This window comes from Hemibagrus wyckioides, linkage group LG15 (assembly GCF_019097595.1).
Source record: "Hemibagrus wyckioides isolate EC202008001 linkage group LG15, SWU_Hwy_1.0, whole genome shotgun sequence".
Classification (NCBI taxonomy): Eukaryota; Metazoa; Chordata; class Actinopteri; order Siluriformes; family Bagridae; genus Hemibagrus; species Hemibagrus wyckioides.
This window is the reverse complement of record NC_080724.1, coordinates 11,237,558-11,260,313: the sequence shown is the minus strand read 5'-3', so window position 1 is coordinate 11,260,313 and position 22,756 is coordinate 11,237,558. Positions and strand designations below refer to the sequence as shown.

The window sequence follows — 22,756 nt, the reverse complement described above, 5'->3', positions numbered from 1 at the left end:
CAAAACATGACACTGCCTCTGCCGGCTTGCCTTCTTGTTCACTTTCTGCCTAATATATCCCACCCACTAACAGGTGCCATGAGGAGATAATCAAATTATTCACTTCAGCTGTCAGTGGTCATAATGTTATGGCTGAGATATAGTGTGTATGTGTGTGAGTGTGTGTATGTGTGTGATTGTATGTGTTTGTGTGTGTGTGTGTGTGTGTCTTTACCTGCAGTAGGTTCCAGCGTGTGTTCAGGTTGTCCAGTTGTCTGCTGGTAGTGGAGGAAAGTTGCACATCCAAAGGAGCCAATTCACTTGCCAACACATTCACTGCCACCACTTCCTGCTTCAGAGGAGCCACCTCATCCCGAAACGCCTACACACACACACACACACACACACACACACAGATATAAGTTGTAGAACTCGTTTTTTCATCGTTTCATCGTTTTTCATGTTTCTCCTGCATGCTGCTTTCTGATTCGCTCACACTGTAAGAAACTATTAAATATTAAACACATCACAGTTCACGTGTGTAATCATGATGACCTTCAGAGAAGAGAGAATAAAGCGAGGCTGGTTAGGGCACATTAAATGTAACTAGAAACGTATAAAATGTATGAAGTGCTGTTTATTATATAGAAAAATGGAATACCCCCCCCCAACACACACACACACACAAAAAAAACAGTTTATTCCAGACTTATTCAGTGACCCACGTCCCTGCAAAACATTATTACTTCATGTCATGAATCTGACAGCTGTCTAACCTCCAGCTTCATTTTCATTTATTCAGCGCTGTGGAGTCTGTTAATAATGAAGCATCAATACACTGTTATCCAAGCCACAGAGGTCAGACAGCTAATGATAACCTAAATGTCTATACCAAAAAAAAAAAAAACCCACTCTGAATCTCCTAATTAGATGACCTCTGACCCAATGTGGGCTGAAGTGTCTCCGCTGAGCATGGCTGATTCTGAAAGAAGCATGTTTATTAGGAGCGCTTTCTGCTGAAACTATTTTAACTTCCAAGACACATCTCTACCCTTTTAGCCTTATAAAGAATGCACAGATCTGTGAATATGCATGAATATGCTAATTCATTCCTCATATCCTACTGCCAATCCCTCCAGCCCATTACCCTGCTTATTATTTATTTACTATAACAAAAAAGCTAAATTGCCGAATCCACTGTTAATTCACAAATTAATAAATTAGCTGGCTACTTGTAAACTATTTTGCTACTTGTAAACTAATTGAGGATTTGTATCTCAATTTTTACTGTTTATTCTGTCCAAAATATAACACACTAACCATACAACGTACATCAATAAGATTAGCAAAGCTTGCTAGCTAGTTAGGCATGAGGAAGAGGAAAGATAAGGCTTTCCAGTGATGACATACACTTAAGAATGTAAGGAAAGAAACGAATAGAAACGAATGTTGGTATGGAAGTTTTGTTTGTATGCTTTCAACCTCAAAAAAATCAAAAATCTGTTTAAAAGTGACTGATGCTAACTTTTCAGGACTTCACCATTTTCAGATGCTGTTCTAGATTGTTCTCTCACCAGCGGAAAACGGAAAGGTAGCTGCGATTAGCTGAAGCTATCAAATAAATACAGCTCTCCAAAGCCATGCTGACGGTGTACATCATTTGTGTTTCTCTCTTTGGTGAAGTCCTTTCATTTACGAAAAAAAAGTTTCTAAAACTTCAGTAAAACTTCAAAAATCGCTGAGACCACTTTTAAAAAATAGGTTTTTAACTCCCAGGTGCGCAGGACTTCATGCTGTTTGTTTGCTGACAGAAAGACATGCTCAAGACAAGAGTTTTTATAAAGCTGCCAAATGCTAATTAGGCAAAATGCACCTGTGTTCATTTGCATGCATGTTTTCAGTTGATCACCCGCTACACTGGCCACCCCACCATCTCTTGAAGTGATATAATTAGCGCTTTTTGAAGTAAACCTGCCCCCATATGCAAAATCCACTTCTTGTGACTAATGAGGAACAGATGGACGTTTAGTGCAGCACATCTATGCCATGACTAGGACCTGGGCAAAATGGCTTGCATTTCAAACCTTTTAATTCTAATTCATATTCCACTTTTTGCTTATTTACAGTTTATTCCCATGCAAATTCTGTTTGTGGCCACTTATCTATAATCTGTGCATGATCACTCACAGTGGTTTTGTTGATGTGGTCCTGCAGCGAGTCGATGAGTAGGTCTCCAACTGGCTGCCAGCAACCTTTGACCTCCTCAGGTCGGCTCAGGTGCACGTCCAGCTGGTCCATAGCACTCTGCAGGTCTTGGAGTTTCTCCAGAGAGCGTTCCACCTGCTCGTGCCAACCTCCTACGTGTCCGAGTAGCCTCTCCCAGCGTTCGCGTACCTCGGCTGCCTGCTTCCGGATCGCCCTTGCAACCCGCTGGGCCTTCTCCTCCGGAGACAACTCTAAGAGAAGATGAGGAGAGCACTTTGGTTCATGTATTATCACTGTTTCCAGTGGCTGCATTGGTTCATGGAAACCACAGGAAAGCCACAGGAAAGCCACAGGAAACCATCAAAGACAAACTTGTAACCAGGAAAAATTGGGATTGCAGAACCTGACATGGGTCCAGCTAAAAGAATATATGGCATTAGCATAGTAGGCACTGATCAAGTGACAACTTGAAGAGACAAAGCTTCTAGAAAAGGCAAAGTTTCTAGCTTTTACCAAAGATTCTATTCATTTTATAAATATGATATATATCTAAGGAATGACTCATTTCACTAGAAGAGTCTATTTCAATAACTTTGCAGGTCATAAAATTACAGCAATTCTGCAAACTTTTTTCCAACCATTGACTACATCTTGCTCCAAATATGTCACCAAGTTACGATGCTTAAAAGTTTATTTATTTGTCAGAATCTAGTCCCCGGGTATGAGATATACCAAAGCATGGAGGTCATCCTTCAAGAAACAGAAGTTTGTGCCCAGAAATATATACAATAAGTATCAGATGATTTAAGTTCCAGAGTAAAAGAAACCATTCAAGTGAAATAATTTGAAAGGGTAATGTTTTGGCAGAAATTTATGCAAGATTGGAACTACCCATTTTACATCAAATCCTCTGGTGAAGATTTGGGAAGGTTGTGCTTACTGTGGCCATCATTCCCAACGTTAATCTCATTAGAAAACATTCATGGATTTACCTCAGAAATTTGTCATCCACCAATAAGGAAAGATTAAAGGGTAAAATCAGGGTAATTATCATTATTTTCTGAAGTGGCCATTTTGATGCACTTGGAATCTCGAAGGCCTTTATTCATTAGGACTGTTTTTAATGACCATGCTTTGGGCAAATGCCTGCCACCTTAAAACCATTGCATTGCTTCATTGTTTAGCTGTAAATCCTTAAATCCTTTCCTGGACTGAGTTACCTGATTAACAAGAAAAGATTAATGAGCAAATCCATTATTAATGCTTTTAAATTAACTTGGATACACAACATTTTATCTTTTTAAAACCTTTTGTTTGTCTTCTGAATCCTCTGCCAAGCCTAGAATCTATTTAGGAAGGAATAAAGAGGGAACATAGTGTCATGGTTTTCGGTGTACTTGGAAGCCTCCTGCTGTGCAGCTGAGCATCCCTGAAATTTGCTCCTGAATCTATCGACCTGCCTGAAAGCTGTTAGGGGAGGATTAAAGGGAGAGCTCTGATAGAGAAGGAACTGGCCTGGGGCATGGCTGAGAGGCGATGCAGTACTGAAGACCTGAAAGATCTGAAGTCATTGAAAGATCAGAGAAATGGCAGTAATCTGTTTCCTGGGGTATGGGTCAGATAGTTATCCAAGGATTAGAACTGCTCGAGGTGCAGGTGGGCACCGATATCTGAAATTCACCCTTGCAGGAGGGTCGGCTTGACAACTATCCTACTGTCATCTCTCATCAAGCAATTTCTACCAATTCAGAACAAGCTGTGCTTTCACAGCTTATGGACTGAACATTTGGGACATTCTTTGCTCTCATAATTATTCAATGTTTGAAATTTCTATATTTTTGATTACATTGTTAGGTATTAGATGCCCAAGGTAAGTCCCTTTCACCCAAAGCTCTCCTAGGGATAGGCTCTTGATCCACGGCAACCCCTACCAGAATGAAGTGCATAGTGAAGGTGAATGAAAAATGTGTCATTCCCTGGACTGCCTTGTAAACTGGTAAAATGTTCTGCTGCTAGTTTATATATGGTTTTAAATCACTCATTTTACTGGCAAATATTAGACAGGACCATTTGCGTATTAAAAAAGTCCCAATGACAAAAATACCCTTCACTACTGGACAGCTGTGCTTGGACGTATATTGATTATTATAGGTGCCAGTTTGCTGGTTTTGGCAAGAAGTAGATATATGGCTGGAAGAAGGTCTGAAAATTGACTAGAGTGTCAAATGTGAAGCTTTTCTAAACTGCAGATAAAACATATTTATTTCAGTCAAACCAGATCAAAACTCAGTAAAAGAACTAATTCCAAACCAGGGTCTTGGGATTTTGTTATTGTGCCTGTCCACTATAAAAATGAACAAATCAGAACAAGGTACACAAGGTCATAACCCCAGCAAAATCTCCAGAGGGTAGGAACCAGGCAGTCTTGTTCAGGGTCATTGGTTCAATATACGAGACTGGAATAGTCCAGACTAAATCAAAGCAAACTGCAACCCTGAGCCAGACCCTATTGCTCCAGAGGAACTGTTACTAGGTCATTACTGTTGCTCACTCCAGGAAAATGCTGTTTAAGTGACCTCGACTCAAGCACAGCTTAGAGAAAAAAAGACTGAGAAGATCAGGACCCCTGTGGTTTCACCTTAGACCAAATTGGATTTAAACTTTAAATCAAGGCTAAACACTAGTTATAGAAACCCTAAAACTCTCCAAAGTTCTTCATGCTACACGTAAAAATTCGAACTAAATGGAAAAGCCAATGGACTGAACCTTTCTCTAAGTTTTCTAGAGTACTAGTAGGCTTCAGCTGAGTAAGACGCAACATTGACCTAAAAATGGCTCTCTCCGGAAATGGAGCCATAATCTTTATTTATTCGCTGGAGTAGAACTTCATAGTGGTGCTTTAATGAAATGTCAGTTTTTTATAATCCTGAGTTACAATTAAAAACAAAGAAATACAGTTTATGAGCTTGATGAAATATATTTTGTGTGCAAAAAGCTCCTTCGTGCATCAGGTTGAAAAGCAGATTTTATTAAAGCGCTGGCAGTTATAATGATTCAATGAGCTTTTAACTTTTAGCATCTTTTAGGCTCATTACAGAGCTCCATCCCCTCACGTTTAAACAGAACTTTGAGTAAGAACTAAAATGAGACAGACAACAGAGTCTAAGTTATGTAACTTGCACCCAAGGACTTTTTGTCATTAACTTCTGTCAAGACACAACAAGCTTTATAACATTAAAATGAGAACTCGGGAAGAAAAAAAAGGGAGTTCTAACATGAATGTATGGGTTCTACTGGCAAATAGATACCATGGAGCCTCTTTCTACTAATGGCTTCCTCTCCTTAGTGATTACACATCAAGGTGTTTAGTTGCCAGTAATTTAGCTGGTGTTTGAACACAGTCATGGCAATAGGAAGAAGGAGGCGGCTAGCGACTCTAATCTGCCTCATTCTAACGAGATGGAATTTGCAGCGGTAATGACATTTTCCTGAACTCATACGCACAGTTGCAAATGGTGCACTGGAAATCAGATGAAAAGTGGAACAACCACCATAAATAATAAAGCAGCCTCATTGCAAGATAACACTAAACATCAGCATTTCTGAACGATCATCATAAAGCTTAAATAATGCATATTATAATCCTGTAGAGCTCTATTTGTAAATAAAGTGTATGGCAGACCGCCTCGTCCTGGTGTGTGTCCACTTTGGTTCCAGAACTTTCTGAGGAAAAAGGTCACTTTTTAAGTTTGCAAGAGTTCTTGCCTCACTGCAGCAACTGCAGCCATTATTCTAAAGAGCGTTTTAGATGTTGCCCACACTACACAGATTGGAAATGTGCTGCTATTTATGCCAGTCTTAATGTAACTTTTTAAAGCATCTGCATGTAAATGAAGGACAATTTCACACTTCAATTCTTTTGTTGCCTTTTCCAAGCCACGTCACTAGAAACATCAAATGATGACAATTTGGGAAACAAAAGCTTCCTTTTGTCCGAAGATCATTTTAATAAGGATTAATCATTAAGCAATGCAGCAATGCTCATTACAGCTTCCTCCCCACAAATAGTTCCTGGTCCGTAGGTTTCAGGAACTAGAACCTGACTAAAGCCAGCCCAGCTCCTCATTGGATCCTGTAAAATTTCCTTTGAATCAAGATGATTACAGTTTTCAAGATGCTGTAAAAGATGCTTACAGTTCCTGTGTTTGTGGTGTGAAATGTATCTAAAGTTCTGGAGTTCATGTACCAGATCCTCTGGTGAAAACAAGACTCCAGTTCCTGCAGGTTTCTAGCAGAAACATGTACAGTATATAGTTCCTGAGTTCCTGTAAATGTTTCTCTGGTGGTAAGATAGCTAAAATACATAAGTTCCTGTAAAACATGTTCATAGTTCATGGGTTAGTGTAAAAGCTTCACAGGTGGAATCATAGGGAAACAAGTTCCCAAGTTTGAGTAAGTGAAAAGAAGGATAAAATTCCCATAAAAGACCTTATGGTGGAATTGTGCCTAATATTCCCATTAAGGTCCATCCTGTGGAAACATGCCAATAATTGTTATAAATGTTTCAGCAATGGAAATGACTTAAATTTTGAAGAAGTTTTCTTAGATGGAAACATGCCAAATGTCCCTGAGATGGAACAATGCCTAAATTTCCTGAGTTCTTGTGAATGTTTGTTCAGTGGAACTGTAACATATCTACGCTTTCAGAGATGCTGTGAATGTTTCTGTGGTGGAAACACAATGAAAAGATGCCTACAGTTCCTGAGATACTGTAAAAGCTCAGGTGGTGATGCCTACAGTTACCAGGTTTGTGGTGAGAAATGTGCCTAAAGTTCTGGAATTAATATAAAAGATCCTCTGGTGGAAGTTTCTGTGGTAACGTGTATATTGTTCCTGTTTCTGTTCCATGTTTCTGTTCACTTTCTGTTCTTGATAATAAGTTGCCCAAAATGCTTGAGTCCCTGTAAAAGTTCCTATGATGGAAACATGTTCATAGTTCATGAGTGTAAGGTTCTCAGATGCCCAAGCTTCCTCCAACATGCCCAAGCTTCCTCCAATGGCAAATAACTATAGTTTCTGAGCTCCTGTAAAAGTTTCTCCAGTTGAAGCACACCCACAGTTCCTGAGTTCCTGTTAAAGATTATGTAATAGACTCTTGCCTAAAGTTCCTGAGTTCCAGTAAAAGATCCTCTGGGGAAACTTAATGTTCCAGAGTTCTTTTTTAAAAAGTTGGGAAATGTCAAAAGTTCTTGAGTTCTTGAGTAGAAAACGTCCAAATGATAAAAAGAAAACGCCCCAAACTCTTTAATTCTTGTAGACGTTCCTGACTATTAACTCAGTGAGACTGAAGCAAAGGAGGAACTCCAATAGAACGTTGCAGAAATCTGCTTAGCTTGGCAACCCATGTGAGCACTTACTTGCAAGCTAGTTGTACTTCTAGAGGAAGCACCAAAGAACACTAAAGTTGAAGTAAATTAAACTAGTTATACTAGCTATCAAAAAATAAAATGATCATCATTCTAATTTAAACATAAAGCACTCGACCTTGCTGAAAACCTCTTGCACACCTCGGCAACATCACATCCCCAAAGGCTTGACCTTATAAAGCCCCTACTGAAGCTCTGTCCCAATTTCCACATCCTGTCCGATGCTGATTCAGCTCGGAAGTTTGTAAGCAGCTTACCTCTGCCTGAACTGTGGCATTTAAAGGGCAAAAATCAGCACAGCAAATAATTAGATGCCTGCACTTGTAAAATCTATTAATTGCTTAGAAAATTGTTATTTATATAATATCATGAATACTGCAAGAAAGCTCATTTTGGCTACATTTCTCACCCTAATGCAACATCATTAATCAAAAGTCGAAGGTGGCCTTGTTCGAAAGCTGAACAAAACAACAAAACATCTGAATCATTCCAGATCTGTGTAGTGGATAACTGAGGAGTGTCGGTGTTATCTGACACATCCCTGAGAGCATGTCCGGAGATTTGTGCTGGTTCTACGCAGGAGGGCTACACGAGTACAGCTAGCAAAATCCCAAGATCCATCACATGCTCAACTAAAGTTACATCAAACACTTCGCCCTAAGAGACTGTCAAAACCAGAGAGTGTGCACACACCAAGTGAGTGTGATGTGTGTCCTTCAGAGAGGCAGATCAAAGAGTGAAAAGCCAGTACATACCTACCGGCCTCTGCAACCCAGATAAAATATTTATGTCTGGCTTCACATGCCTCACGCCTTACTTTTTTAAGGTTTCTCCAACAATTTGTTGCTTTTTGCCAGTGAGAGCGCTCGGTCTCAGGCGTGGATCGGCACCTCTAATAAACAGAAATACGATTTCTACAGCAGGACCAGGAAGAGATTTTTCGGAGGTCAGCAAATCTCTTCTATCCCAAAGAGAAAAAAGCCCTCATTTTGCTCATTTAGCATTTTTCTGTGACTGATATGAACTACAGCTATAGAATTTTATCGACTCAACTCTAACAAAAAATATTAGGCAATCAGCAAAAACCATCCAAGTGGATAAATATAGAGCTAGCATGAGACCAATTTTTCTAATTCAATTTAAAACAGTCATGACCTGGGTGAAAGTAACCAACCCTACATCAGGCTAGATCAGAACCTACACCAGTCTAAATCAGGACCTACACCAGTCTAGATCAGACTTCACATCAGGCTAGATCAGAACCAGGCTACACGAGTCCCGGCACCAGTCAGGCTACACCAGTCCAGATGAGATCCTACACCAGTCTAGATCAGACTTCACATCAATCTAGATCAGAACCAGCATTAGTCAAGATCAGAACCTTCACCAGTCTAGATCAAAACCTACACCAGTCCAGATTAAAACCTACATGAGCCTAGACCAGAACCTGCTTCAACCTGCTACACCATTCCAGATCAGAACCTACACCAGTATATATCAGAACATACATTGGTCCAGATCAGAACCTACAACAGTCCAGCTTAATACCTACATCTGTCTAAATCAGACTTCACATCATTCTAGATCAGAGCCTACATCAGTCGAGATCAGACTCTACCTCATTCTAGATCAGAACCTACACCAGGCTAGATCAAAACCTACATCAGGCTAGATTAGAGCCTAGATCGGTAAGTTTTCTTGAAAGGAACCACCGCAGCTTCTGTAGCAGATCATCTGTTGCGTTTTATCCAATCACATGCATTTATCTTCATTACGTAGCTTAAGGCAGCTAATCAGCCCAGAGGATAGCTAGAGAACTAGAGATGTTTCATAAACTTTTAATCAAATTATCTCTTCATTTATCTGGACTAAACAGACAACAGCAAATGACATGACAGAAAAAGTTAAATTAACAAAACAATTGTATTTATCATCATAAACTAATCTTTAAAAGGTGACTCATTTCATTCAGTCCTGTTGTTTAGTTTATTCAGACATTAATAATCAAGCAATTTGTAATTTATATTCATTTATGATTCATTTATAGATTCATTTATGTAATTTATAGATTCATTTCTCACCTGTTTTTGGCTGCATGTTCTTGCGCGGTTCTTCAGGCCCCTCAATAGGCTGATCAGCCAGGAACATGCGTGCCTGGTCCAACGTACTGACCACGACATGCTCCCTCTCTTTTAGCTCCGCCCTCAGAGCCTGGAAACAAAACCGCCACATGTGAGAAGCTTGTTCCTTTCGCGGTTTCCTCTGTGATCCTTGTATAAAGTTGTATCAGGTAACATGATTTGTAGAGGAAGGACGGGGAAAGATAATGATAATGACTGCAGTTATAGATGAGTGTAGGCCATCGATTCATCTCATTTGCCCGAAGCACACAATGGTCCAGTCTCTCAAAATGAATCATTTCTGAAGTGGGTCAAAGTGAAAGTACCAAAATAAATAAAATAGCAGGTACATACAAGTGAGTCACACATTCAATACTCAGCTCTCAACACACACTATAACACAAGGCCAAATGATTTGGTGAGAAACATGAGAGATAAGCTAAAAGACCAGAGACAAAGGACGAAGGACCGAATCAATCTGACCTTTAACAATTCCAGGCTTTAGCATAGAGACGAAACGCAATCAAGCTGCATGCCAGTCTAATTGGCTCTGTAGTAAGTGTAGCAGTCGAGGATCAGAGCGAGGAAAATCATGCAGGAGACAAGCGGTGAAAAGGTGGGAATGAGCCTAAAATTTCATAAAGACGATTATTTACCACTGTTGAGCAGCACAAGGCAAGAGGGCAAGGACTGGGCATAGAGTAGAAGAATGATATACAGTCTTAAATGTCGCAATAATTCTAATAAGAATTAAACAGTTGTTTTGTTAAAGACAGCAATGTTAATATTCCTGTTTTTCAAGCAAAAAAAAATTTAATCTGTCCAAAAATAAATAAATCCAGAGACACCCTGCTCCATGTGTTCACAGATGAATTTTTTATTTACTCATGCACCGAATCCTAAATAAATTCCTCTTTTCATACAAGCAGAAAATAAGAATTCAACTCAAATTTGAGTCATAAATTTAAAAAAATTCTCACGTATATTTTGACGTGGTTAACGAGCGCATGTTGGTCTGCACACACAGGACGCTAACGTCACTGCAATTTTCTCTCCCGCTTCTTCGCATTGACGTGCAGAGTGTGAAACACACAGGACACACCCTAACAACACTGATTTGCATCTACTACCTCAGACTCTATACTTAAAATGACTTGTCTGAGAAAACAAATCATAACACACTGGCGTGTTTTTTGTTAGTAGCAGAGTACGACTACACAATACACTCGCACACGCAGAGTGTCAGAGAAAACAACAATATGGTATTTACGACGGAGACTCCAGACAGGAAAGATACACATCTATTATTTGTCCTCTTAAAAATAAAAACAAACCTTGTTAGTTGCCTCTGTCTTCTTTCTATCGACTCTACGTTTTATATTTTATCCAGAATGCTTTTTCGGGGGTTTTTTTTTTTGTAAATGGAAAAAAAAATTTGCATTTAAACAGTCTCGCCCTGATGAGAGACGGGATGAAAAGGTAATTGCCTTAAAAATCCAAGCCTTTCTATGTAGCAATGACTTTCTGTGCACTAATAATTGGGTATAGTGCGTTCATAAGACATTTGACACTGTCATTAGCACTCATTATGCTGTAATTAATATAAATTGGTAATAGAATGCTTTATCAGCATCATAAGCAGTTTTACCTTCAAATACCTAAGAAATCAATTACAGACGACTTTGTACTTGATTTCACTTGAATTTACATCTCTGTCATTTCTAAGTGCAAATTACTGACAGTCTTATAATAAACATTTTAAATACACTCCTCTGCCATTTTAAATACACTCCTCTGCCAATTTCCCACTGGAAACAGACCTCAGCGGTCCAGTTTCAGTGATTCTGTGCTAACTGTAGCAGATTCCTGGTCTTCTTCTTTTCAGATCACCACTGTAAAGAGTTTTTATTTGAGTGACTGAAGTTTTCCTGTCAATCTCCTCTCATCTCACTGGATGTTTTTTGTTTTTCTCTCCATTCTGTGTGCTTTCAGAAAAATCTCATGTTATTTTCTTTAAATACAGGCTTTATCTGATTTGCTTTTTTTTTGGTATTGTTCATATCAGGTGTTACGGACCGTACTTATGATTATTTTTATTTCGTTCATTTATAATGTATAATAAGGATAATGTTGCAATGTAAATTAATGTAATGTAAAGCTGTAATGAATATGATTTATGATGCATTCCATTGAATATTAGAATGATTAGAACTGATATGATGACTTTGATATACAAGAATATACAAGAACGTGTGTAACGCCTCATGATTGTGTTATAACACGATAAAAATGTGCTTGTACTGCTTTATAAATATGATATTAACAGTATTGAAATTTCTCTTCAGCTTTTATTAATAAAGAACAAATTTCATGTACCTTGGTCTTTGAGAGATGAGCTTAAAGAAAATTGTTTGTTCTTTTTCAAGCAGAATAAATAATAGTAATAATAAGTAATAAATCAAAGTAAAAATCATTCTATATCAATTAACTTTCCATTGAAAGGAGGAGTCCATTAGGGTCTCACGTGAGATGTGACGAAGGACGAAACATATTTACTCCTGAGCTTTAGAGAAAGCCAAATCTTCTCTTTTCACTCCTTCATCAAAAGGTTTAATATGGAAAGAGACAGAAAAAGAGGCTATTGTCCTTTCACTGGCTTTTGTTTGACTCCGAGAAAAAGAGAGGAAATGAGACATAAGAAGAGACAATCAAATGAAGAGAGAGAGAGAGAAAACAATGCAGAAGGCTGTTTACGAGGAGGCTCGTGTTTATAGATGCCGAGACGAATGTGATTTGCAGCCGGCGTGTGGAAGAGCGTTCAGGTTTTCATGGTTTGGCAGATGACTCAAGTGTTATGCAGGAAGAAAAATCTCATTCCGTACAGAATCAGCAAATTCTGGAAAAATCTTCTTCCCTTGAATCCAAAAATTTTCGAAAGTAAAACAGAAAATAAAAATGCGACTCAACTTTATTTAGCTATGTAAGAAACCTTGCTACAAGACATAGAACACATTAAAATCGCTGCATCGAATTTAAAAGCCGACTTTTGTTAACTTTTCAACAATCTATTTTTCCAAAAATTGAGCTATCGAAGACTGTAAATCATGTTTCACCTCATGCGTATTTATAACATGCTGAAAAAATGCTAATTTGAGTCAATTGTGCTCAGAGAAAATAGTTTACGTATTTTTACGAATGTTGTTTTAATTTATTAAAAAATGACAGTTTTTATCCACTTATAGTTGCATTTAATATTGCCACATATGCTTCAGCAGCTATAAAGTCATTCTGTTCTATGGAGGCATCCTGAGACATTACTCGTAACACAGCTAGCTAGCTTTCTGACAACTACGAGGCAGTGTGACGTCGCAAAGAGAATTATTGCTATTGGTTTAAATAAACCAAGTAGCTTTAACACCTCAAAATGGCAGCCATGTCATATGAAACACAAAGGTAAGTCTTGCTCAGCCTTGCTCCAGCGACAGGTAACTGAAGAGACACCAGATCTTTTTCTGTTGCTTCCTCCAGCTGCTTAAAATTCAAGTGCTGCAGTCATAGCGTCTCCTCAGCTCACTCCAACATGATGACATTACCAGAAACGGCAAAGCTGGCTGAGGGAAACTGGGTGAGATAAAACAGGTGATGAGGATCCTGACCTGGAAAACCCAGACTGGGAATAACACTCATTTATTTCCGTTCGCTTAACAGAACCCAGAAAAAAAACAGGTCCCTCGTAGCTCAAAAAAAAGGTCAACTGTCCTTCAAGGAGTCATCATTTGTATTCGAGCAAATGCCTTTTGACCAATCAGGTTAGAGAATCAGAAAGCACTGTGGTATGAGCTAAAGTAAACTGCTTTAATACTTTTACTATTTCTATATCAATATTTATCGCCTTGGCTAATACGCTACTGTCACATTGTGAAACTTCATCAAATCCTGAACCCTGGATAAATAAGAGCTTCTACCAAACCACTCAAACTCCACCTTTACCAAAGTCTCCTCAACTGATCCAAGGGGGTTTTCATGTCAATCCTCTATACGGATTCTCCACATTGAAACAAAATGACATCAAGCAGGAAAATAAAATCCACAGAACAATAAATCCACCGAACGCAAAGCCATAAACATCCTGACTAGAGACGACAACTGGCTCAATACAACCCCCGTGCTCACAAGCAGCCCTGCATCAATACAACTCAGCTAATTAAAGCTAATTAATAACAAAGAAAGGCTACGTAAAGCAGAATTATAGACACTTTAGAAAACGATGACCCTCTCCTTTAGCTGATACGGTAAACAACTTTAGACCTCGGCCACTTCCCTGACTTTTTATCGATCCGATAATAAAGAGTTGGACGCATGACTTCTTCAAAGTACTGCAAAGGAAAAAGATTTTTCTTTCGAGTCAAGCCAAACTAGGCTCATTATTTCTTTCTAAGGCAGTAGATAAAGGCAGGTGCTAAAGCTAGATGAATTTATTTTTTTTATATATTTTTTTATTTATTGTACTGTCCTACAGGAGGCAGCTCCAACAAACAAAATCACCAAACAAATCCAAGGAGTAGAAGATCTGATGACAGGCTCATTTGCGATCAGTTTTCATGATTCACAACCAAACCAGATAAGAGAGTGCAGCTTCCAGGCTAACGCTATTGCTCTTACCAGCATAATGTTCCTGGGCTAATTTGGCACAACATGCTAATGTTCTGCCTAATGTTCTGGGGCTCATTTGCCTCACAAATTTAACAACATTCTAACATCCATTTACGATATAAAGGTCATGAACCTTCTTCTTAAAGATTTTCCTTTCTGCGCCATTGAGCTTCATGGCAAATCCATCCATCTGAAGTAATGACGCTAATCGAGGACGTTTAAAAAACATCCAGAGTTTAAAGGGACGGAATCCTCCCAGTTGAAGTTACAACACAGTTTCTGTACGTAACAGTCTAGCATTAGATACAGTATCTGCTTGGGCGTGTGCTTCTCATGGAGTGCAAGTTACAATAGAAACGCTAACATAATACTAACCTGCAATTCCAGGTGTAGAAGCTAATCACCCAGAAAACGGTCAGATTGTTGAATTTTTAAAAACTACAACTCCTTTCTGCTTTCTCTCTGCTTTTGCAAAAGTAGCTTTATCTAAAACATGGAGATATTTCTTTCTCCAAAATGTCACATCTTACTGGTCTGGAGGCTTTTGCTCGACTGAGTGATCCTGAATGACACTTGCTGAATAAAATATTCATGCTGAAATTTATTGTTTTAAGAAGCTAAAACTGTGTGAGAGGATTAAATATTGATAAGCCACCCCGAGCCTGTCGGAGGAAAAGGCAACAGAATCGTCTTTCAGGACATCGAAATCCCTCCTTCTGCCTGATGGAAATTAATTAGGACCTGGAATTCCAGGCGACGCAGCCGTGATTAAATAATCACTGATTGATGATCTTAATTATGGCGCCGCAAATGGGAGCGCTTTATTGGATAATTGAAAGTGTGATTAATAAAACTGATTATAAGGGATATCTTCATCAAAAGGAAGAAGGTCTTTGTCAAAGCGATGAACACCTGAAACAGACGACTGCAGACCTGCTTAACGAGCCGAGGCACAGGGGACGAAACCATAAAGACAAAGTGACTTTGGCGAGCGTGACGCCGACTCGGAGAACACTGATCTATTCAAAAATCAATTAAAAAACCCCTCTTCCTGGCCGATGACTGGCCCTGATGGAAGGTCAGAATAGTTTTGTGCTCAAAGTCAGAGCCTCGGTGGGAATATGAGGAGCAGATGTAATGACTGAAACAGAAGGAATAAAAGGATATGTGAGGAAATCGCTGGAGGTTTTCCGACTCATGTCTCGCCTCAGAAGCGACAGTGTCAGACAGAGAGCGCAATTTATCCATTGCCATATCCATTTATCCAAGTCCTCAACAACTCAATCTGATATTAAAAAGTCTGATTATTATCACTGCTAAACATTTATTGAATTCCATCTAGCCCCAAAAATTTAAAACAAAAACAAACAAACAAACAAAAAGCTCAATTTTACTGGCACAATTTTTTATATTATTGTCCATTTAATTATATAAAAAATTATTATTTATTGTTTTATTATTTCTTTATTTTACTTTACTATTTTACTTTACTTTATTTTATTTTACCTTTTATTTATTTATTCATTCATTCACATCCCTGAGCTGCATCTAAGTCTGTATGAAAACTTTTTAGAGAAAGATTACAATTCTTTTTCTTCTCCTTCTTCATTATTAATATAATAATAATAATAATAATAATAATAATAATAATAATAATAATAATAATAATAATTATTATTATGCAATTTTTGTTGAGGACTTTTTTTATTTAAAAGTATCTTTATGCACAGTAATTTATTTCATTACCCAGAGTTTCAGTTAGTGGTCTACATTATTCATCATGAACTAAAAATTTTTTAAATAATAAATAATTAAATAATTAAATAAATAAATAAATAAATAACATAACATAAAATACAAAAAAAGATTCAATAAAAAAACAGCAAAATTAAATAAATAAATAAATAAATAAATAAATAACCCAGTGTGACAGTCAATAGACAGTAATTTTCATTTCACATTTTTAAGCACTTTAGGTTTTTTAAACCAAAATTTCAATATCATTAATCATCACCAACATATTTATTTCCTGAACATGTTTGAAAGCCTGAAATTTTGGAATTTCACTGCACACCATTTCACCTTTAACAGCAGCCAAATTCTTTCTCCCATTTTCACTCAGAAAATCGATATTCTGTATGTTAACGAAGACTAGCTGTAACGTTATGCAGGTTGTTATCGGCTCTTTAAGTTAAATAACCGCCATCAAGTGCCGTGCTGCTCTTCGAGTCAAACTGGATGAATTTACAGCTTACTGAATCACCTGCTGCTGCTGAATCCATTCGAGGATTTATTTATTTATTTATTTTTAATTTAATATGTGTAATTGAGTGTGTAATTGCTCACCAGAACAAACTCCTCTGATGTGAATAACATCTTAAAGTTTTATAATGATTTTTTCCCCCCACAATTATCTTGCTGTACTTTGGTTACATATTTAATTCATTAATGTAACACAGCTGTATTTAATTGGTTTAGTCTGCTTTTCATCTACTTAATCAAGAAGTGCTTGTCTGTAATTCTCACTCACACACACACACACACACACTACATCTTTAACAATTTGTAGGATCTAACCGGACTAATTCATCCCTTCATGCCCTGAAGCTACTTGATCCTTCCAGTTTTGCTAGCGCTCTTCCTTTAAGTGGAAGTCTCTCTGCACACTCCCAGACCCAGATGTACTCCAGCAGCTCTCCGGTCTTATCAGTGCAAAAACACACACATTCATTACACACTTCTAGATTTCATACTGCAGCGCTAATCGGCCGTGACGTGTTCACCCTGGTGCTTTGGATTGCTTTGCCCAAAATTCACACTCGGGCGCACGGCTGAAAGACAAATTATTAAAACACAAAGCAAGGGAGAACGAGAAAGGAAGGGCGAGGAAGGGTAGAAAGAGAAAGTCACACAATCCTTTCTTCTTCCAGCTCCTCAGGGTCATTATTCAATCTGTCACAGAAAGAAAGGAATTAAGAAGAGAAGAAGAGCACGAGGAGAAAGGAAGAGAGCCCTCTAAATTGTCCTTTGCGCTTCCACAATATCTCAAGCTAATTACAGCCTCAAAGACCTCCACTTCCCATGATTCCCTGTGGACAGGGTCGGTGTTTGCATACATTCTTGCTCCAAAGGTTTACCATGCAGCTCTGCAAGCTCAGTATAATTCTCAGTTTGGTCCTAAACACACCACAGTGGAATAAACAGTTTGCTCATTTCTAATTTGAACAATGCAGTGATCAGTTATTAACTGAGGTGAAGAAGAGCCAAGACGTTATAACTAATTTATACAGTATACCATTAATAAAAACAACATGCTTATTCAGCTTATTAGAGCTTCAGACCCATACCAGCAGAGGATCAAAGTAATCTTTTCAGATCTGACTGACGGCCTTTGAATTAGTTTCCTTTCATCAGTGCATCTGAGCCTACGTAAGTACAGAGGCAGAAAGACTAAAAGACTAGATAAGGTCAGAACCACAGGGTTCAGATAAAAAGACTAGACTATTGGGTGAAGATGTTTAGACCACCAGAGGGTCTAAACAAAGGAGAAGGGTCAGTGTCAGGAACACAAGGTCTAGAAAAAAGGACTAGACTGAAGGAGGGGGACCAGGGCATCTAGAAAAGGTACTTGACCAAAGAGTCAGAAATAAGAGCAAAGGGTCAGGATCAGAAGGTCTAGAAAACAGGAGTAAACCAAATGGGGGAAAACAGGGGACTACAAAAGTCCAAGGAAGTCAGGAACAGAGGGTCTAGACCAAAAAGAAGTGGCATGAGCAGAGGGCTAAGACCAGAGGATAACAGCAACTAAAGTGTCTAGACAAGGGGCAGGGGCAGGACCAGAAAATACAGACCATAAGGGAACAACAAGGGGGTCTAAACAAAGGGGCATGAGAAGGGCAAAAACGTCTGGAGAAAAAGGATTAGACCAAAGTGGGGAACTCGGTAGGTGAGGACCAGATGGTCTAGACACAGGAGAAGGTATGACCATCGTTTGTAGACCAGAGGGTCAAGAACTGGGACTAGACGGGGTAATGACCACAGGGTCTAGAAAAAAGGTCTAGACCAGAGGATCTAAAAAGTGACCAGGACTAGAAGTTCAGTGTGTATGTACTAACCGAGCAGTGGTTATGCTGCTGCAGTAATGTTGGCACATCTCCTCCAATAGGCATCTGTTTAGTGAGCTCATCATCCTTCTGGCAGATCCACCTCCACAACTCTTCCAGAATGGACAGCAGCCTGCTCCATCGCTCTGCACTGGCCTCCAGATGAGCCCTACACACACACACACACAGCCCTCAATACATATATACAAACACTTCAGATTGGTTAGAATCATTTCCATAGCTCACCTCCATTCTGTTAGAAATGCCTTGGTGATAATGGCACTGAACAATAGCAAGATGTCAGCTGCTTGATAATTACACATGTTCGCTAATTAATCCCTAATGAGAGTTAAATAATAAAGCAGCCAGGTCCTCTTTTTAACACACACACACACACACACTTCATCAGATCTCTCTCCCTGACTCTCTCTCTCTTCCTTGTTTGTACTGTGTGTTTATGCTTATGTCACAGCACTGTGCAGTGTGTGTACTAGTTGTGGTACGATTCTATAAATAAGTGTTCTATATTCAGTGCGTGCTGACCGTATGTTGGCCGATTTGGCCTTGAGTTCGTTCCAGCGGTGGTTCATGTCATCCAGCCTCTGCTGCAGAAACACAGCCTCCTCGGAGCTGCCCAGAGCCTTCACCATCCTCAACTTGTTTCCGTCCACACTCTTAAACACATCGTTATGGGCGTCAATCTCAGCCTGGATATCCTACACACACAGACAGAAGATTTCATTTACAAGCAAGAAATATTTATTTCAATTACGCATATACACACCTGTGTTACATTTGATTAAGCTGGGGTTCGCTTATTTGTTTTATAATTATAATCTATTTTATTCTAGATGTATGAAGTGAAACCTCCAATACCTTCACTCTGACCACGTATACATGCAGGAGATTTTAATAGAAGAAAGCAAAATACGGAATAATATTTACAAACCGAGAAATATCAGTACATGCCCATACACACACACACACACACACACACACGAGATAAGAGATAAAATAATCTGGCTGAGACTCCACAAACTGGACAACCAACTTCATTATAGACCAATCACAGCCTGATTGTGCAACATCAAACGGTAAACAAAACCATGGGGAGAGGCAACAGGAAGCAATCTGGACGATAATTACAAACACACACAAGAACACACACACACATATACACACACACACATACACACACACACACAATCAAAAAACTACTTAATCTCTGATCAAAGCCTGGTTAGAGTAACCATGTGCATGTACAGGTTTAGGTTTGCTTTCTTAAAAAATAAAATGCAGAGAGGCAACATGGACATGGAGACATCTTACTGTACTAATATGCTTTAAATGTTCTTTAAATTGACGTATTTAAAGGGGACACACACGCAGACATACAGTATATTTTATTCATTTTATCTTAATTCATTTTATTTTATTCTTAATTTTGGTTTTCCACAAATTTTCCTATATAAACTCTGTTTCTGTTTCAGAGACTCCTCTAGAATTGTTTTTATTTCATTCAAACAAATTTAAGTTATGAACAGAACATCTAAAATCTATATCTAATTATTACACTATTATAAACATGGAGCCTAGGAGGCCATGTTTTCTCAAAATGTCCACATGTTAAAGGATTTTTCACCCTAAAAATACTTGTGTCATTTGATAGAAATACATGTCACTGTTTAAACTTATTTTTAATTCATGTAATTGTATTTCAGATTTTTAAGCTTGAAATTGTGCATGGAGTTTACATTATATATGATCTACATTATCTTTATGATAAACCCCAAGTAGTGAGCAAATCTATTTGGTAGTAGTAGATGGTAGTAGATCAAATCCCAGGATTATATTATTATATTAGTATCAGTAACATGACATGCTGTGTTTTTGTCTGTTGGTGAAGAAAAAACTGTACAGCTGCCATAATGTAAGTGATAACAGGACGTTTTATGTTTTATGAAGGTTCCACATCTGTAAAAGGATTAAAAAAAAAAAGAAGAAGAAAGAAATAGCAGTATCCGGCACTAGAAAAAGAAAGTGAAGGGTTGATGGAGATGTAGTGTATGTTTGTTGTCATCCAGCTGGTGTGCAAAGTGCTGTTTTCTGTCACATTTATGCTCAATTAACAAGCCTAACACCAAGGAGACAGAAATGACCATGAAGTGGGAAGATTTCCTACTGAGACCCATAATTTCACCTGTCTTCCTTCCTTTCTCGTTCTCTCTCTCTCTCTCTCTCAAACATTTCTGGCCACGTTTTATTTATTAGTCTAAGCTCCAGAAAAGCAGTAAAGTCACACACACACACGTTGAGGAAATGACAGATTGGTATGCAGGTCCACACACAAACATCTATCGCCTTCTATTCAGCTTTCGGGTCTCACGAGTAATCAGTCCGAAAGAAAAAAAGAGCTCTCTGAAGCAGTCCAAAATCCAACAATCACACACAATAAAAATGCAAAGTGTAATACACCCGTATACAATAGCGCAGTAATCCACTGTAGCAGTTTAACGCCTGGGTAACAGACACAATATTAACCCATTACACAATGCAGAATTGAATCATTTTGTGAATTCTCGATGCTCTTCTACCATCTGAATGATGGAGGATTCCTGTACTGAGTAGGATATAAAGCTTATGGTGATCTATGCCATCTTTGCTTGTGTGAAGAAAATCATTTTTATCACGCCTTCGCCAATAAATCGCCGAGTAAACCTGCCCTTAAAGGATTCTTTTAATGCCGCTTCAAAAGAACATATTCACTTAAATAATAAAGGGCAAACCTACAGTAACTGTAATAAATAAATACATCAGGGGAAAGAGACGTGTTAAAAATTATACTGAATCTAATCTATTAATTTTCCGGTGGTTATGGTAATAACATGCACAATATGTTCTCTTTTTTATTCTTTATATCTGTATTTATATCTTTATATTTTTACATTTATATCTGTATTTTTTTTCTTTATGGTGTTTGTTTATTTAGCAATTACAGAAGAAGTCTCCAGTTTCAGTGCCTTTCAGGACAAAGGAATTTTTTCCGTTAACATGCCGGACTAGCTCTGAAAGTCTTATTAACCTTACGAGAGAGAGAGCGAGACGGAGGAAAAAAATAGGACACGGCATTCATTCATAAAAAAAAAAATGGCAGAGTTGGCAAATTTCCGTCATACAGGAATAAAATATCACGATCATCACGTTAGCTTGTTACCCACCACTGCCCACCTCTAGGTGATGTAGCCAAGGCTAGCTCTCTTTTTCTTCTCAGGGTATAGCTGGTGGTCTGGAGTGTTTGAGTAATGGAATCTGTCCTACTAATCAATGACCAGAGATTGCTTTGGTCAGTCCTTGCACATGGACACACACACACTCTCTCACACACACTCCTCAAATCTAAAAGGTACTTATGCCAGAATAAAACCTCTTCTGGCTTCTTTCTGTGTGAGTGTGTGTGAGTGTGTGTGTCTGTGAGTGATAGACTGTGCTATAGAGCTGTGTTTGTCAGGCTCTCTGGCTGTGTGTATTCCCAGTGCTACATTACGAAGAGACAGACAGGAAGCATCATTTCTGCTCCCTATTTGTCAAAGGCTCATGAAGAAAGATTTTACTGTGACCAGAATAAAATGGTTCAACACACAGCTTTAAAAAATAAAAAGGGGGCCACAACCACAGGCACACATGAATCAGACGCCGTCACACATAAGCTCCGGGCTGCCTGACCTATTAATGTAGACAATAAAGCATCTGACTTTATTAAGTTAAATAATTGCTTCTGGAACATAATAGGTCCCCGGTGATGTGACTGCACTCACTTCAATTTAACCAGCCTTAGCTCAAACACACACACACACACACACACACACACAGAAGGAATTGAAAGGTGAGAAATAGAGAATCCTCTAGAAAAAAAAGTAAAATGATGGGCACAGAGACATAAATAAAGGTGCCATTACTTTTACTCAATAACATTTTGATGCCTATTGAAGAACCCGATGAACCCTTCAGCTAGTCTGTAGTAAAATATCTGAAATCTGATCAGTAGCTAAAAGTGTGGCACGAAAGTTTGTTACAGGAAGCAAGTCATCAGCATACGACTTTAAAAAGATGTAAAGGAAGTACCTCTTCAAACTTTTGCAGCAGCTCCTGAAGACTAAAGTTCAGGCCAATCATCATCTCCCTTTTATCCTTCCTTCGAGGACAAAAATTGTCCTTACATCCAACTATGATTTCCTACAAACTGAGAAAGTCTCCAGCTCATGTGTGGGGA

General features: G+C 38.5%; 1 protein-coding gene across 10 annotated transcripts in view; it reads right to left on the bottom strand.

The window, feature by feature from the left end:
• utrn (utrophin) overlaps window positions 1–22,756 on the bottom strand; it is a 179,931-nt gene that overhangs the window by 50,220 nt on the left and 106,955 nt on the right. For 9 of the 10 annotated variants that reach the window (XM_058410390.1, XM_058410397.1, XM_058410395.1 and 6 more), the window contains 5 exons: window positions 19,030–19,202; window positions 18,499–18,655; window positions 9,692–9,821; window positions 2,167–2,435; window positions 215–361 (listed from right to left, as the gene is read on the bottom strand). In XM_058410390.1, coding sequence (XP_058266373.1) covers window positions 215–361; window positions 2,167–2,435; window positions 9,692–9,821; window positions 18,499–18,655; window positions 19,030–19,202 — 876 coding nt within the window. Of the gene's footprint in view, window positions 1–214; window positions 362–2,166; window positions 2,436–9,691; window positions 9,822–18,498; window positions 18,656–19,029; window positions 19,203–22,608; window positions 22,678–22,756 lie in introns of those variants that run through there. The other variant, XM_058410399.1, reaches the window with a different exon arrangement.